The sequence below is a fragment of the Lynx canadensis genome, chromosome B4 (genome assembly GCF_007474595.2).
Source record: "Lynx canadensis isolate LIC74 chromosome B4, mLynCan4.pri.v2, whole genome shotgun sequence".
Taxonomy (NCBI): Eukaryota; Metazoa; Chordata; class Mammalia; order Carnivora; family Felidae; genus Lynx; species Lynx canadensis.
Genome location: NC_044309.1, coordinates 60335890 through 60355122, shown reverse-complemented (window position 1 = coordinate 60355122; position 19233 = coordinate 60335890). Strand labels below are relative to the sequence as shown.

The 19233-nt window shown below is 38.1% G+C and overlaps 1 protein-coding gene across 2 annotated transcripts in view; it reads right to left on the bottom strand.

Annotated features, from left to right (window-relative positions):
- Positions 1-14818, bottom strand: part of MRPS35 (mitochondrial ribosomal protein S35) — a 48104-nt gene extending 33286 nt beyond the window's left edge. Inside the window, exons 1-4 of one of the 2 annotated variants that reach the window (XM_030322049.2) lie at positions 14707-14818; positions 11095-11141; positions 8837-9004; positions 5591-5651 (exon numbers count right to left, since the gene is read on the bottom strand). In XM_030322049.2, the coding sequence (XP_030177909.1) occupies positions 5591-5651; positions 8837-9004; positions 11095-11141; positions 14707-14818 (388 nt within the window). Of the gene's footprint in view, positions 1-5590; positions 5652-8836; positions 9005-11094; positions 11142-13144; positions 13223-14706 lie in introns of those variants that run through there. The other variant, XM_032593940.1, reaches the window with a different exon arrangement.
- Between the last annotated feature and the right edge of the window lie 4415 nt (positions 14819-19233).

Genomic DNA, 19233 nt, shown 5'->3' with positions numbered 1-19233 from the left:
AAGACCTTGGTTTTTACTTAGCTTCTGCCACTGATTATTAAAAGTTTTGGTAAATTACCTAAGTTTCCTGTGCTTCAGATTTTCCACTTGCAAGTTAGATATAAAATCTGAACTGACCTACTTTGAAAGAAAATTGAGAAGAAATACTTAAAAAGCCTTTGAGTTATTTGGAAGATACAATCTAAATCTAGAAGCTGGCAAAAATGTAAAGACAAAATTAAAGAAAGATTAAAGCACCTAAATACTTAAAATACAATGCTACTCTTCTGAATGTGCTTATGAAAGTCTTTAAGAATTATGAAGTATTTTAGAAATACTTCATTAAAAATCAGTTTCTAGATTAGAAATTCACATTTAAAAATGTTTAAAAGGGAGAAAAATGAGTTTTATCACAGTGTAATATATGCCTTAACTGGCCTTACAAAGGATCAAAAAGTGATATATGCCTTGTCCCAAACAGAGCACAAATTTGGAAAAGTAATCAGTATCACTCTATCACCAGGCACTAATGAAAATAGAAACATACAATCTAGGATAGAAATGTACCCTAATATCCCAAAAGAGAAGACCACATAAATGAAAGGACACAGGAGAGATTTTTCTTCCCTCACTTCAAGAGTAAAGCCATTATTCCTACTTCTTAAGACTTCTTTATCTCTTCTTACTTTTTTGAATAAAAGGCCCTTCCAAAAGCTCCAATTTCATCATAACCATGATCATTATACTATTTCTCCTTCCAGCATTATCAGGCTGCCTGTGAGGAGTTTTTAGATTTCATTTTCATTCCTGAAAGTCTTAACAAGTGTATTGAGTATTTATACATCTCCTTTTTAATGAGCATGAATTTAAGATTCATCTGAAGGTATGAACACTTGAATTACACTACACAACCAATCACTAACAGCTATAAACCTAAAACAATTCAAATGTGCTTATTCTGTATGTAGTCCAATGCAAACTACATCAGAAATTAATATGTATACATTATGAAAATATGCATAAAACTATGAAAAAAAATTTTTTTGCCTTTACCTCCATGCATGTGGGAAGGAGAGTAAGTGAAATCTATTTCAATCTAGGAATCAATAAATATTATTCAAATTAATTGTTCAAATTATTGTTCAAATAAATTTAGAACTGGAGATATAACCATGTTCTAGTGATTACCTCTATCTTATGTATATATATACAAAATATGCATATGCTACTGTATTATATAACCATATATATGTAATAAAGAGAGAGAATATATAATGAACATTATGTAGAGAGAATATGCAGAAAAATAAGTAAATACACTCTCAGCAAGTAATTACCAGATCTAAACAATGATTAAAAGAGAACACTTCTGAAATGAGGGCCCAGATGGGAAAGAAGAAATACAAGACTATTGCTCTTTATCATCAGCTTTTCTACTACTTGATGTTACCACATCTATATATCACTTACTAAGTTCTTACTCTGCAAAGTATCTGATTACTGACTCCACTGACTCAGCATCCTTCTACATTATCTTCAGTTTGGATTATATTGATTCGTATCCATTGGCAACACTGTAATATTTTCTTCAGTCTTTTCATGTATGCACTGCCTATAATGCAACAGTAAGTCCCTAACCTATTTGAGCAAGGACTATGATTTCTGGTTCTATTTATTATTTATAGACACTTGTAGAGTGGTTTAAGGAAAGGAAAGGAAAGGAGAGGAGAGGAGAGGAGAGGAGAGGAGAGGAGAGGAGAGGAGAGGAGAGGAAAGAAAGGAAAGAAAAGAAAAAAAAGAAAAGGAAGGAAGGAAGGAAGGAAATGGAGGAAGGAAGGAAGAAATTTGCAGATTTGACGTCTTCACTGAAAACAACTTGAAAATTTTTGTAAAAAAAGGAAAAATTAGCAATGACTCAGAATATAAGGCTATTTAGTATATTAAAAATGAGATAGATTTTCTTCCATCTTTATTGAGATATAAGCGACATAAAACATCGTGTAAGATATATAATGTGTTGATTAGATACACCTATATATATTGCAAAATAATTACAATCGTAACACTAGCTAATACCTGTATCATGTAATTATCATTTTTGTGCTAAGAATATTTAAGATCTACTCTCCTAGCAACTTTTCACTATATAATACAGTATTAATAACTATAATCACTATTTTGTACATTAGATCCCCAGAACTTACCATAAAACCGGAAGTTTGTATTTTTTCACCAATGTCTCCCTTTTATCCCCCACCTCTCAGTCCCTACTATTTCTGAGTTCAGCTTTTTCAGATTTCACATGTAAGTAAAATCATACACTAACTGTCTTTGTCTTATTTCATTTAGCATAATGCCTTCAAGGTCCATCTATGTTGTCACAAACAGCAGCAGTCCTTCCTTCACAATTAAATACTATTACACACACACCACTTCTTTATCCAATCAACAACTCAGGGTGTTTCCATTTCTTGGCTGTTGTAAATAATGCTGCAGCAAACATGGGAGTGCGGATAGCTCTTCAACACCATGTTTTCATTTCTTTTGATATTTACCCAGAAGTGTGACTGCTGGATCACATGGTAGTTCTAATTTTAATTTTTAAAGCAAACTCCATACTGTACTCCATAGAGGCTGTACCAACTTACATTCCTAATCTACAGTACAAAAGGGTTTCCCTTTTCTCCACATCCTCACCAACACTTGTTATCTCTTGCCTTCTTGATGACAGCCATTTCTAGCAGGTGAAAGGTAGCTCCTAGTGGTTGTGATTTGCATTTCCGTGATTAGTGATGCTGAGCATCTTTTCCTGTGCCCACTGACGATGCGTAGGTCTTTCTTGGAAAGATGTCTATCCAAGTCCTCTGCCCATTTTTTAATCAAATTATTTGGGCTATTTTGGTGTTATGTAAGTTCTTTATATATTTTGGACATTAATCTTTCATCAGATATATCATTTGTAAACACCTTCTCCCATTCAGTAAGGCTGCCTTTTCAATTTGTTGAGGTTTCCTTCATTGAGCAAAAGCTTTTTATTTTGGTGGTCTCAACAGTTTATTTTAACTTTATTTCCCTTCTTGAGTAGACCTATTGAGAAATATATTGCTAAGGTCAATGTCCAAGACACAATTGCCTATGTTTTCTTTAAGGAATTTTATGGTTTCAGGTCTACATTTACATCTTTAACCCATTCTGAGTTAATTTTTGTGTATGGCGTAAGAAAGTGGTCCACTTTCATTCTTCTGCATGTAGTTGTCTAGTCTTCCCAGCACCATTTATTGAGGAGACTGTCTTTTCCCCATTGCATAATTCTTGCCTCCAGATGAACTGACCATATAATATAAGCATGGGCTTATTTCTGGGCTATCTTGTTCCATTGATCTATATATCTATTTTTGTGCCAATATCATACTGTATTGATTACTACAGCTTATAGTATATCTTGAAATCTTGAGACTGTGATACCTCCAGCTTTGGTCTTTCTCAAGATTGCTTTGGTTAGTCAGGGCCTTTTGTGGTTCCAAATTTTAGGATTCTTTGTTCTACCTCTTGAAAAATGTTGTTGGTATTTTGATAGGGATTATATTGAATCTGTAGTTTCTTTTGGGTAGTATGGACATTTTAACAATATTAATTCTTCAAATCCACTGCTTACATTTTTAATTGGATTGTCTGGCTTATTTTGCTATTGAATTATAGAAGTTCTTCATTTTTGGGGGATATAAACCTCTGACCTGAGGTTTGCAAATATTTTCTCCCATTCTGTAGGTTGCCTTTATATTTTGTCAAAGGTTTTCTTCACTGTGCAGTAGCTTTTTAGTTTTTACTTCTGTCTTTGCTATTGGTATCGAATCCAAAAAATTATTGAAGACCCATGTCAAGCAGCTTACTAACTATGTTTCTTCCCATTTTGTTTTGTTAATGGGATACATATTACATTGCTTGATTTTTGAGTATGTTGAACCATCCTTGCATCCCTGAAATAAATCCCACTTGGTCAGACACAATCCTTTTAATGTACTGTTGAATTTGGTTTGGTAATATTTTGGTGAGGATTTTTCTATGTTAATCAAGGATATTGGCCTATGATACTTTTCTTGTAGTATCCTTGTCTTCTTTTGGTTATCAGGGTAATGTTGGTCTCATAAAATGAATTTGGAAGTGTTCCCTCCTCTTCTTTTTTTTTGGAAGAACTTGAGAAGTACTGGTATTACCTCTTTAAATGATTAGAATTCACCAGTAAAGCCACCTAATCCTGGACTTTTTTTTGTTGGTTTTTTTTTTCTTTAATGTTTTTATTTATTTGAGAGAGTGCATGAGCACAGGGAAAGGGCAACGAGAGAGGGAGAGACAGAATCCCAAGCAGGCTCCATACTGTCAGTACAGAGCCTGACATGGGGGTCAATCAACTTCACGAACTATGAGACCATGACCTGAGCCAAAATCAGAGTTGGACATTTAACAGACTGAGTCACCCAGGTGCCCCATGTTGGGAGGTTCTTGATCACCGATTCAATCTCCTTACTAGTAATTAGTCTGTTCACATTTCCTCTTTCTTCATGATTCAGTCTTGGTAGATTGTATGTTTCTAGAAATTTATCCATTTCTTCTAGGTTGTCAAATTAGTTGGCAAGTAATTGTTCACAGTAGTCCTTATGATCCTTCATGTTTCTCAGATATCAATTGTAATGTCTCCTTTCATTTGCAATTTATTTGAGTCCTCTTTTTTCTTGGTGTGTCTAGTTAAAGGTTTGTGTATATTGTTTATCTCTTCAAAACACCAGCTCTTAGTTTCACTGATCTTTTTTCTTCCCTTTTTAGTCTGTACTTCGATTCTAATCTTTAGTCCCTTTTTTCTACTACCTTTGGGCTTAGATCTTTTTCTGGTTACTTGAGGTATATATTAGGTTGTTTATTTGGGATCTCTCTTTCTTTCTTAATGCATGCTATCAGCTTCTGTTTTAGAAATGCTTTTGTTACATCCTGTAAGTTTGGGTATGTTCTGTTTCCATTTTCATTTGTCTCAAGATTTTTAAAATTTTTCTTTTGATTTCTTCTTTGAACCAATGGTTGTTTAGGGGCATGTTGTTCAATTTCCATATATTTGTGAATTTTCCAGTTTTCTTCTTGTTATAGATTTCCAGTTTTATTCCAGGGTAGTCAGAGAAGATGCCTAATGTGACTTCAATATTTTAAAATTTGTTACAACTTGTCTTGTGGCCTACCACGTGATCTATCCTGGAGAATGTTTCCTGTGGGCTTGAAAAGAATGTGTGTATTCTGCTTCTGTTGGATCAAATTCTGTAAACGTCTGTTAAACACATCTGGTCTAATATATAGTTTACATCCAGTGTTTCTTTACTGATTTTCTGTCTGGGTGACCTATCTATTGTTGAAAGTGGTGTACTGGAGTCCTCTATTGTTGTACTGCTATCTGTTTCTCCCTTCAGTTCTGTTAATACTTGCTTTATATATTTAGGTGCTCCTATTTTAGGTGCATAAACATTTACGGATGTTGTAGTCTCTTGATAAACTGACTCTTTTATCACTAGAAATGAGATTATTCTATTCAAAGTCAGTATTAACTTCATATACTAAAACAATCACTTACCTTTAAGAGCTTCACAGTGCTTCTTAATTGCTACAGGTGTCAAATGCAAAAAATTGGGGATCTAAAAGTGGAGAAATTTAAAGGATAAATTAGCTTAATGTCTCAAAAACATAAAGACAATTTTTTCCTAATACTAAATCCTAAGCCCAACAAACTTTGTAATAAATAAAATCTAGTTTTTATAAGATTAATTCTATTTCACATGTGTTGTGAATTTAGGAAACGAATTCCTTGAAATATAGATTCATGATGTATCTTATGATGATGATAGTGGGAAAAAATAAATGCTGTTTTTATAGTACTCTTCCTGCTATAATCTACAGATCTACATATTTTCCTTATAAAATTGAAAGGATTTAAGGACACACATTATTGTTTAATCATCCTAAGTCCCCTGGAATACCCAGCATGGTGCTATATTTTCCACTTTGTACTTAACAGACATTTTATAAACTGAATAAATGAAGCTAGCAAGTCTTTACAGTTAATGAAATATGGTATACATTTATGATGATATATATTAGGAGCTCATTCACAGGGCCAATGAAAATTTAGGAAGACCAAAGATATGAATCCTTCAAATAAATAAGATTTCCTACCTTATTTCTTGAATAATGTTAAGCATCTGAAGAGTTTTAAAGAAACTCATTTGGATAGAAAATATGAACAAGTAGAAATTTACTCCAAATATTATGCTTGGAATCATGAGTGCTGATCAGAAATGTTTATTTTAATTAAGAGAAAATAGACACTGAAAATGGAAATTATGGGGTAGGTGACTTTATTTTCTATACCTCTATTGTTTAAAAATGAAAATATAGTCTCTCAAAATCATAGAAGTATAAAAACAGCTAATGTGTCCATAGAATTTATATTGGCTCTGCTTCATGTACTCTGCATATATTAGCTTGGTTACTAAACTTACCCAATAGCACCCCCTAGGAATACATCACATCACTGGACTAATAATATATATCGTTGATTCTTTTTTATAACTATAGTTCATTTATTTATTTTGAGAGAGCGCACACACATGCATGCATGCTAAAGAGACAGCAGGGGAGAGGCAGAGAGAGAGACAGAGAGACAATCTCAAGCAGGCTCTGTGGGACTCAAATTCACAAATTGTGAGGTTATGACCTGGGCAGAAATCAAGAGTCAGATACTTAACCAACTAAGCTACCCAGACATCCCTATATAGTTGATTCTTAAAAAGGATGGCATACATTAAATGTTTGGATTTTTATGTTTATTAAAATATCATTCACAACCATTAGCATTATTACAGATATATTCCTAGCCTCTCTCACCTAGTGGTATTTTCCAAAGGCCTTTTCTTTAAACTAAGTTCTTTTCTTTCACTTGAAGAAAAGATTAGTTTCCTCAATGTCTGCTTTTTTTTTTTTTAATTTTTTTTTTTTTTTTCAACGTTTATTTATTTTTGGGACAGAGAGAGACAGAGCATGAACGGGGGAGGGGCAGAGAGAGAGGGAGACACAGAATCGGAAACAGGCTCCAGGCTCCGAGCCATCAGCCCAGAGCCTGACGCGGGGCTCGAACTCACGGACCACGAGATCGTGACCTGGCTGAAGTCGGACGCTCAACCGACTGCGCCACCCAGGCGCCCCAATGTCTGCTTTTTTACATGTCTTGTAACATTCACATTTCCAAGTTTCATTTACTCATCTCTACCAGGAGACAACTCCTCCATTGTACCATCTCATTTTTTTATCATCACCTTTCAGCAAATTTTTTTTTTCAAGATTCTCATATATATGCTAAGTGAAATAGGCCAGAAAAAGACAAATACCATATGATTTCACTTATATGTGGAATCTAAAGAACAAAACAAAAAGCAGAAACAGACCCATAAATACAAAGAACTGATGGTTGCCAGAGGGAAGGGGCATGGAAGGATAAGAGAAACAGGTGAAAGGGGGTGGGGGAGACAGGCTTCCACTATGGAATAAGTAAGTCATAGGGCTAAAAGAGCACAGAAATATACTCAACAGTATTTTAACAGTGTTGTATGGTAACAGATGGCAGCTACAGTTGTGGTGAGCACAGTGTAACACACAGATTGTGGAATCACTATGTTGTACACCTGAGACTAATGTAACATGGCGTGTCAACTATACTTCACTTAAAAACAAAAAAAAAAGAAGAAAAAGACTCTCATATAGTGGAAAACACAGTTCACCAATGACAACTGTATATAACAGGAACCATCTAAGATATGCATTCTCAGGCTAAGCATATTCATATTTTCTTTTTTTTTTAATTTTTTTTTTTTTAACTTTTATTTATTTTTTGAGACAGAGAGAGACAGAGCATGAACTGGGGAGGAGCAGAGAGAGAGGGAGACACAGAATCCGAAACAGGCTTCAGGCTCTGAGCTGTCAGCACAGAGCCCGACGCGGGGCTCGAACTCACAGACTGTGAGATCATGACCTGAGCCGAAGTCGGACGCCCAACCGACCAAGCCACCCAGGCGCCCCGCATATTCATATTTTCTTTAAAAAGCTTACAGTTCATAAATCATTATAGATGCTACCAACTCAAGCATTTAATATGATGTATTTTGCTTCAAGAAATAAAGAAGTTTAAGGACTATAACAATATTAAATAATATTTTACCTTTCTGGATAGAAAACTTTTAAAATCTCTCTCTTAAAAGATTTCAGGGGCGCCTGGGTGGCTCAGTCAGTTAAGTGTCCGACTTTGGCTCAGGTCATGATCTCATGGTCTGTGAGTTTGAGCCCTGCGTTGGGCTCTGTGCTGACAGCTCAGAGCCTACAGCCTGCTTCAGATTCTGTGTCTCCCTCTCTCTTTGCTCCTCCCCACTTGCGCCCTGTCTCTCTCTCTCTCTCTCAAAATAATAAACAAACATTAAAAAAAAGAAAGTAGATTTCAGACCCCAATTCTCATTCTCAAATTAGGTTATTTCACTTTCCTTAGTTCCACTTGAAAGATACAAAACCAAAAAGATATAATAGAGAAGAAAAAGCCAAAAGGGAAGCCATTGGACCAATTAATTATATTCTTAAATGCCTAGGATTCTTTGAATCTTCTTTACCATGGATAATCAGAATATATCATCCATTATAAACTGAAAAAAAAATTCAACTAAAATACAATAAGCTGCTACATACTGAACCTTGAAGTACAAGGCAGGGTAGGCACGGGAAGAGGATCAGCATTTATTTAGATATAAAAGTTAGCCAATAAAACAGTAACTTATCTTACCTTTAAAAGTTCTAGATTTCCCTCCTTTGCCATGGGCACCCCCCTTTTTACTGGATAACCCATTCGAACAGGAAGAGGTACAGCAGAGGGTTTAAATGGTGCTGCAACAGGATAAACACTAGGCCAGTCCAGGTCAACAGTCATTTTCTCTGTCCTAGGAGGTAATGCCTAAGGAATATAAAATAGTTACATATTTTAAATATGAACATGATCTTTAATCTCAGAGCAAAAAAACTGAAATCAAGAGAAACATAAGCAGAATAGCAACCTTCATAAAATCTGACCTTGCACAAAGCTGCCGCTATTCAAATGTAAAAACACCAAACCTATCTAATATTTTTGCTTTGTTTCTGCAAACCCTCTGGGAAGGATCCCCTTGAATAGCACACATGTCCTTTACTAAAAATTTATTTCTACGGATTTACTCAGACTTTTAGCAAACTTTTTACATTTTGTTTGTGAAAGAGTAACAATGTATTTTGAAATACAGATCTTCCTCAACTTACAATGGGTTAATGTCCTGATAAACCCATCCTAAGTTGAAAATACTGTAAGTCAAAAATGCATCAATACACCTGACATACTGAGCAAGCTTAGTGTAGCCTCCTTTCAATGTGCTCAGAACACTTAAGCCTACATTTGGGTAAAATCATCTAACACAAAGCCTATTTGAATACTGTACTGCAAGTGAAAAAAAGAATGGTTATATGGGTACAGAATAGTTGTTAAGGGTATTGGTTACTTATGCTCATGACTGTGTGGCTGACTGGGAGCTATGGCTCACTGTCACTGCTGTGAAACTAAAGTTTCGTACCATGTAATGCTAGTCCAGGAAAAGATCAAAATTCAAAATTCCAAGTACAGTTTCTACTGAATGCGTACTGGTTTCCACCACCATAAAGTTGAAAAATCGTAAGCTGAACCACAGTAGGCTGGTGACTACCTACAGTTTTTAGAACTTCTTTGATGGAAGTCAGGACATGAAGGGATACTGAAAATTTGGAAATAAAGGAAATAAGAAATGAATAACAAGAGCTTGGAAATAAGTAAATTAGGGTGAAATTAGCTGAATAAATACATAATGAGAAATTATGACTCTGTCCCAGAGGATAGCTATATGATAGTTTAGTCAATCACATTAACATACATATATTTTTTTAAAAACTGTATTCATTGGGGCGCCTGGGTGGCTCAATCGGTTAAGCATCCAACTTCGGCTCAGGTCATGCTCTCGCGGTTCGTGAGTTCGAGCCCCGCGTCGGGCTCTGTGCTGACAGCTCGGATCCTGGAGCCTGTTTCAGATTCTGTGTCTCCCTCTCTCTCTCTCTCTGACCCTCCTCCATTCATGCTCTGTCTCTCTCTGTCTCAAAAATAAATAAACGTTAAAAAAAAAAATTTTTTTTAGATTAAAAAAAAAATTAAAAAAATAAAAACTGTATTCATTAGAAGGGCATGGCCAGCATACATAAGAAGGGTTGAAGAAAGCAAAACTTGGCAATGCCAAACAAAGCAGTATCAAAACCAATGTAGTGTATGTCCTAGAAGCAGGGAATATTCCTGTGAAAATAACTACTCTAGATAATTATAATTCGGTGCAATTTAGCCATTTAACTTCCATCTAATAATATGCCTCTGTTCATACTCAACAAGTGACCTAATAATTTGGATTCTTCCATAGAGTTGCTGACAGGGTAAAACCAAACTGGGTTAGATTAATATACACATCCCAGACTTCATGATTATTAAAGGCATCATCAAAAATAAGTCTATATTCTAGTTTATATACCTATTTCCTGGGAGTGTACGAGTGAGCTCACCTCTCAAAGATGATCCATTCCTGGAGTACTGACAAAAACCCGTCCAAGACTGCAGCCAAGGCTCTGGCAGTCACCATGTAAACACCCCCTTTGAAAGCCTTCTTGGGCAGCACCCTTCTGCCTCATCGTGAATATCTGTCTCATTTTAGAACTTCAGAAACCAGGGGCGCCTGGGTGGCGCAGTCGGTTAAGCGTCCGACTTCAGCCAGGTCACGATCTCGCGGTCCGTGAGTTCGAGCCCCGCATCAGGCTCTGGGCTGATGGCTCAGAACCTGGAGCCTGTTTCCGATTCTGTGTCTCCGTCTCTCTCTGCCCCTCCCCCGCTCATGCTCTGTCTCTCTCTGTCCCCCAAAAAATAAATAAACGTTCAAAAAAAAAAAAAAAAAAAAGAACTTCAGAAACCATTATGATAGTATGTAGCAGACAACATTAATTGTTTACCTTTCTTCTCAGTGGTCTTTCATATCTGGATGTTCTGCCTGCTGTACCTAGAAGACAACATAAGAGTTACAGAGAACTGTATAATGCAGACTGTTCAACACTGGTGATGATCCTGTAACTCTCAGATAATTTCAGGTATTCAGTAATACAAAAAGGAAACAATAATCCATTTTCTGTGAGCGTGGGACTAACTCATCTTAATGAAAATGAAAAGTCAGAAATAGTTAAGAAAATTCCCAAGTTATTTAAACATAAAGTATATTGTGACTGATGATATAGTGAATTTATCATCTAATGAAATATTTTCAATAAATTCTAAAGTCTATAGTCAAATTAACTCACTTTCCCAAGTTAAAACATCTAGTTAGAAATAACTATGCTGCATTTTTAAAGATAACTGATTTGAAAATTTTTTTTTTAACGTTTATTATTTTGAGAGAGAGAGAACATGAGCGGGGGAGGGACAGAGAGAGAAAGAGGGAGGCACAGAATACGAAGCAGGCTCCAGGCTCTGAGCTGTCAGCCACAGAGCCCGATGCAGGGCTGGAACTCATGGACCACGAGATCATGACCTGAGCCAAAGTGGGACGCTTAACCGACTGAGCCACCTAGGTACCCCCAGAACTGCCAATGTTACAGTAATGCCAATAACAGTAAAACTCATAGCCATTCCTAATAAATCACATACCTACAGAAGAGGGCAAATTACTTACAGTATATACCTTTCATAATACTACCTTATGCCTCTCTAAATAAATGTTTTGCTACATTACAGTAATAATGGCTATAATTATTTAGCACTTTCACATGCCATACACTATGCTACATACTTTTCATTCTTATCTCATTTAATCTTACTGTTCACAATAACTGTTAAGTACCATTATTATCCTTATTTAGAGGTCATTTACAGCCAAGAAAACTAAGGATCGAAGAGTCAGGGTGACAATAGCACAGCACACAAGACTCTTCACACTCTGAACCACTTCTATCTCTAACTTCATCTCCCTTCACAAGGTCCCACAGTTACACTGAACTTCTAGTACCAGACCCTTTGGACTTTCTCCAAACCTAATGTTTTCTCTACCTGGAATGTGCCTCCTTTCCCTCTGCCTGGTTTCTGTCTTCAGCTGACAAATCCTTTTTTTTTTTTTTTTTTAATTTAAAAAAAAATGCTTATTTATTTTTTAGAGAGAGAGACAGAGTATGAGCAGGGGAGGGGGAGAGAGAGAGGGAGACACAGAATCTGAAGCAGGTTCCAGGCTCTGAGCTGCCAGCAGAGCCTGACATGGGACTCAAACCTGTGAACTGTGAGACCATGACCTGAACTGAAGTCGGATGCTTAGTTGAGCCACCCAAGCACCCCTTCATCGGACAAATTCTTATTCATTCTGTGATAGTAATTCATTTATTCATTCAAAAATCATTTCAGTGATATTGTGTACCAGAAACTGAGAAAGCAGCAATGAGCAAGAGAAACACAGACCCTGCTCTCACAGAATGTAGAGGTTGTCAAATAAGATAACTATTTATCAAGGAATTTCAATAAAGTCATAAATATTAATGACAACAAATAGCAGGGGACCAAACTCAGTCAATTAGTTGGGGGAAATCTCCCTGAAGAACTGGACTTTAAGCTAAAACCTTAAGGATGTGCAGGAGGTAACCCTGGGAACAGGCAAGTGAGAGAAAGTATCCTATGAAGAAAGGAGAAATGGAAAATCAATATTAAAAAGTTCAGTATGGTTGAAATTTAAGAAGAGAACAGAAAATGCACTGAGAAAAGAGGCTGGAAATATTCAATAGGCACCTCAACTATAACACATCATTGGCAGAGCTCTTGATTTCTTATTCCAGTCTTCCCAATCCCTGTAAATGATATCTCCATTCATCCAATTGCTCAGGACAAAAATCTAACATGCTTCCTAAGAGTTTTCCTCATGCCTCATCAAATACCAAATCCATCAGTAAGTCCCCTTAGCTATACCTTCAAAATACATCCCACATTCAACCACACCGCCTTCTCTGCTATCACCTCAATCTAACTCACCATCATTTCATTTGGACTACTGCAATAGCTTCCAAACTGATCTCTCCTGGATTCCATTCTTTTCCCCCTAAAGTTGGGTCTCCATACCGCAGTCAGTGATCTTTTAAAAGATAAATTACATTGTATCACTTCTGTGTTCAAAACCTTCCAGTATAATACCAAACTTATAATAAAATCCAAGCCAAACGCCTAAAAGCCTTTGGGGGATCAGATCATTACTTACCAGTCTCCTGAGTTCACTCACCTCCAAGTTGACTTTCTTTCTGTTCCTTGATCACACCCCTAAGCTCCTTTTCACTCCTGGTCCCTTGCAGTTGCAGTTCCCTCCACACACAAACACATACACACCACCACGGGTTCTGCTCAAATGTCACTTCTCCAGGGAGGTCTTTCCTGACTACCCAATCTTTTCCTACTCTATAACCAGTACTCCTCCAATCCATCGTTCTCAATACCCTGCTTTATTTTTCTTCATAGCACTAATCACCACCTGACATTGTACTGACATTGTTTTGTTTATAGTTGGATTTCCTAAAAGAATGTAAACTTCATTAGGTGAGAGACCTTGCTATATCCCCGTATAACACTACCTAGCACACGGTACAGAAGGAATAAAAAAAATCTAATGAAAGAGCCATGCATTAAGACTACGGAGCCACTCTGACAAGTTAAGGAATTTATCACATCTTAAGCAATGAGAAACCTTTTCCTGGTTTTGAACAAGGGAATGGCAAGCTAAGATTCTTTTTGAATACTTCACTCTGGTTGCTGTGAGAATTCAACGTAGGAGAACAAGGGCAGAAACAGGGAGCAGTAAAGAAACTACTGTAAAAGTGAGAGATGGTGGCCTAAACTGTTGGTTATACGAAAATGAGAGATGTTTTAGAAGGTATCATGGATAGCACAGGACATGCCCCCTTCCTGACTAAGCTTTCCGTGACTCTTGTGAGCTCATCCTCAAAACCCCTCTGTTACTCTATTCATGCTTCCATTACAACACCTCATACTTCACAGTATGATTCCGTTAACAAATCTGTCTTTTCCACAGACTCCTCCAAGGCAAGAACGGTATCTTGAATGAAGGTTATCTCAATAATGCCTGTTGAATGAAGGTCATCCCATTTGGTGGCATAGCTAAGGCTGGAATTCAGAGCTGCAGTTTGTTCAGGGACAACTGTATGCTTCTCTTAACGTTCGGGAAAATCCGTGGTTCAACACTGCCCAACAAACATCACCGAGCACTAGTAACTGGAGTGACCCCGTGCCAAAGGCCGCGCAAGGAAGCACCAGGAAGCGCGCAGGTGACGGGGGAGGGAGGGAGCACGCTCGCCACGCCCAGAGCACCCAGAAGCAGAAATCGGCGACTAGGAACCCGGCGACACGGACGCAGAGGTCAGACCCACACCTGCGGCTTTCCTACTGGGAGGGCCAGCGGCAGGCTAGCAGAGGACGTACCGGCTTTCCCCCAGGCGGCAGGGCCTCTGCCACCGCGGTGGCCATCATGGATTCGGTATGCCGCCCTCTCTCCCCCAAAGCCCGGAGGCGACGCAACAGACACTCACGCGGGCTTGGTATCGCAGAGCGGGTGGCCGGAGACACGGCGGTGCAGAAGGCACGCAGGGTCCTGGCCGCTGGCTGCAGGGCCAGCCACGCGGGGAGTGTGGCGGCCGCCATGGCTGCGACGACGGCAAGCCGGATGGGACAAGCGCAGCCTGGAGTTAAGGGGAGGGTGTGCGGCCGCTACCGCGCAGGTTCGCTTCGGCTTGCCCCGCCTCCAGGGGGAAGAAACAGAAAACACGTGGGCCTGCAAAGTCAGAACTGGAGTTAAATGTGCAAGAAGGTAGCCCCCAAATAGGAAAAAGTAATGAAAACAACAAGGTTGAAAAAGGAATCGAAGCAGTCAGTCCAAAGAGGACCGTAAGAGATGAGGGAAATGTGGCTTACAGAGGGCAAATGTGGTCTGGGTGGGATTTCAGATAGCCCAGGAGTCTGGCAGCTTATGTTAGGGCCCTGCTCCTTTGCAGTTCCTGCTTATCCACACACTTTCTTGGTTTAAAGCAGCCTTGAGCTGGTGCAAGTGATATACTCTAAGGGCAGTATCTGATAGTAGTTAAATGGATAGCCTCTTGAGCCAGACTACTTGAGTTTAAAACTTGACTTCATTTTTACGTGGCTGGGTTGATCCTAATCAAGTTAATACATCCAAAGCTCTGGGGCACCTGGGTGGTTCAGTCGGTTAAGCACCTTAAGCGCCTGACTTCGGCTCAGGTCATGATTTCACGGTTCGTGGGTTCCAGCGCCACATCGGGCTCTGTGCTGACAGCTCAGAGCTTGGAGCCTGCCTGGGACCCTGTGTCTTCCACTCTGTCTGCCCCTCACCTGCTCACATTGTGTCTCTCTCTCAAAAATAAGTATTTTTAAAAAATTTAAAAATAAGATTTAACAGTTCCTTCTGGAGATTCTGAAAGAGAATCTGTTTATGCCTCCCTCCTCGCTTGTGATGGTTTCCTGGCAGCCCTTGGCTTGTAGACACAGGACTCCAGTCTCCTTCTGTCTTCACTTGGTGTTCTACCCTCTCCTCTTTTTAAGATTCAAAGCATGGCCTTTTAGTCAGATAGATAGCAGGCTGGAATCCAGGCTCTGTTTCATTGTGATCTGGGGAAAATCTACCTAACATGTCTGAGCTTCAGTTTCGTGGAAAATGGGAACAATAATATTTTCCTCAAGACTGTTGTGATTAAGTAGTTATGTTTCAAAAGGCAGAATATAAATACTGGCCACTGGAATTAATCTCAGGGTCAATACAGCAGCCATTTTTGCTCTCTCCAGTATGTATGTTTCAGTAGGATGAAGTGCAAGACCTATCCCATACAAATTTAGGGACAAAAGAAGTATGAATCCTTATGGAATTAGTTTATATTCAGAGATTTCTCAATTTCTGAGCAAGAAGTTGAGTCTTAGGTCCTCACTCTGCCTTCCTGTGTTTCCTTTTTGTTGTACTGTCTCTGTAAGACATTAGTGGACAGACATGACCAGAGTTAGAGGAGCTAGAGAAATAGTGATTGTTTTCCTAAGCATTAAGTACAATAAGGTTCATTCTATATTAAGAGTTATCTCATTTGTAATGCTGTCAACAGGCAATAATAATGTTTCAATGCAGTGTAAAGAATAAAGCATGTAGGGGTGCCTGGGTGGCTCAGTGGGTAAAGCATCTGACTCTTGACTGGCTCAGGTCATGATCTCACCGGTTTGTGTTTGAGCCCCCCGTCTGGTTCCACACTGACAGTGCAGAACCTGCTTGGGATTCTCTCCCTCTCTTTCTCTCTCTCAAAATAAATAAATAAACTTAAAAAAAAAAAAAAAGAATAAAGCATGCACATTGGAGTCACTAAGAATTACATAATTTTTCAGTTGGAAAAATTCTTAATTGTGCACTCACTTATGATAAAAATCTTCGGCTTTCATGACCAAATAATTCGACATATTGCAGAAGACAAATGGAGTCATGGGCATGCAACTCACACTTAGAGGAACCCCGTGTTTGGCTTAGAGTTCTGCTATCCCTGTCTTGAAGTTACTGACAATTTAAATTTTTTTAATTATTTTTGAGTGAGCAGGGGAGGGGTAGAGGGGGGTGGGGGAGAAGATTTGAAGCAGGGTCTGTGCTGATGGCAGAGATCTCGATATGGGGCTGAAACTCACGAACTGTGAGATCATGACCTGGGCCGAAGCCGGATGCTTAACAGACTGAGCCACCCAGGTGCCCTGAAATTATTGACAATTTTAAAACAAAGGGCCACACATTTTCAGTTCATACGGGGCTCCACAAATTATGCAGCCAGTCCCATGTGGAATAATTTTAAATATTAAGGTTTTTGATAATGGGTTATTATATTTAAACCATAGATTAATCTGATGACTTTCTGTCAGAGAGCTTTTGGTCAAAACCATCATCTTTCTAAAAAGTGAGTGAACGGAGAATGTTTACTTACAAGCATGGTTAATAGACAATATCCAGGTATGTGAATGGACCTTGAAATCTAAATATCCATCAAAATAATATTGCTTAAATATTTTAAGGTATATACATACAACACAGAGTGCTACTTGCACACGTGGAAACCTAATCCTGACTGCACATTATAATTACCTCAAGACATTTAAGAAAACTTGTCTAGGCCCTCACTCTGAAATGCATTGGGTTTTTGGTTTTGCTTTTAAGTTTCCCAAGTGAATCTAATATATAGGCAGGATTGAAAATCACTGATGTCAGCCTTAAAGAGGACTGAGTGGATATAAATTGATTAGCATGGAGTATTGTCCAAAGTATATAGTTGTTTTAAAAAATGCAGGTTATGGATCATATAATTCCATTTGTGTAAAATATTTTTAATATGCAGTACATGTTCTGTAAAGTAACAGCAAACTGGAGGGAATAGATGTGGAAAGAGGAGGTGAGATTCCTGAAGCCTTAACTTTGTATACTTCTGTCCCTTTTTACAGCAAAATACACATTTTTAAAAAAATGTACTATCTTAAATCAGGGAAAGTTTCACTTATGATCTCACGGTTCATGGGTTCGAGCCCCATGTCAGGCTCTGCATTAACAGTGCAGAGCCTGCTTGGAATTCTCTCTGTCCCTCTCTCTCGGCCCCTCCCCCACTATCTCTGTCTCAAAGTAAATAAACTTAAAAGTAAATAAGTAAAAATTTTAAAAAAGACATGGTAAGCCTTTGACTTATATCTTCCAGCTGTTTAGAACATGAATATTTATAATTTGTATTATTAGAGTCTTTGACATTTTCATCAGCTTACAATTTAGTATAGAAAATGTCGTCACAAGCATTGTCTCCTTTGTATTAGTTGAACTAAGTCCCATTTACAAATAAGAAAACAAAGAGTTAAGTCACCAGACTCTGCTCTTTAGATAATTCAACTCAAACCTACATCTGATTTCAAGCTGAAGGTTGTTTTTACTATACTAACTACTTTCTTGATAGCTTACTCTACATAGCATTGCTACAGATAGGGGTCACTATATGCCAAGGAAACATTAATTGGGTATTCTAACCTTCCAGGCACAAAGTGCATGGCTTTATTTCTTCCTTTGCATACATCCATAATATTTAAGAAATTTGGAAAGACAGCATTCTAATTGTGATGCATTTCATATTCTTCATCCAATCATCAGCAAACGCTGTAAGCTTTACCTTCAACTATTCCTAGATCTGACCTTTTCATCCCTCCTCCTGTACCACTTTGATCCTTTTCCCTCTTATTATAATAGCTTCCTAGCTGCTCCCTGGGCTCTGCTTTCACTCTTTCCTCCCCACAATCTAGTCTCCCGCCAGCAATCAAGTGAGGGTTTTGAATTGTAAAGCAGATCGAGGCATTTCTCTCCCTTTATCACTCAGAATAAAATCAAGTCCTTACAAGTATGTGCTTCAATCACATCAACTCCACTCCTGTTTTAGCCCTTTGCCTTTACAGCTCTCTAAGCCTAGAACATTCTTTCCCCGATTTATCTGCTCTGATGCTTTCCCTCTTCACTGAGACCTCTGGTCAATTACCCCCTTCTCAGAGGTCTCCCTTACCCACCCCATATAAAGTAGCACGTCCTCACCCTCGATCCCTTTATCCACGCTTTATTTTCACATAACACCCGATATACTTTTTTAAGTATATACACATATATTTGTTTATGGATAGTCTTCCACCATTAAAAGAGAGACTGCCCAAGAGTAGGGACTTTGTTCTTTTTACTACTGGATTGGAAAGGCGCAGGACAGGGCCTAACATAATCATTTACCAGTCATGTGTGTGAATCTTTCATTTTCACTTTTAAGCATTTTTTTTGCTTCTGCTGTTAGTTTTCCTCCCTTAAAGTACTAGAATTCTACCCAGGCTTTTAAGCAAATTTGGTTTTTATAAGTGAATACACTTTACTTACTGCAAATACTAAACAAATGTTAATCATCATTACAGGGGATTGCTATAGGGGTCACTGTGTTTAAATCCTAGAAAAAGCTGACACTCAAGTGAGTGCCAAAGTGAATCCCACCAAGATCCTCTGTGCACAGAGAAAGCAG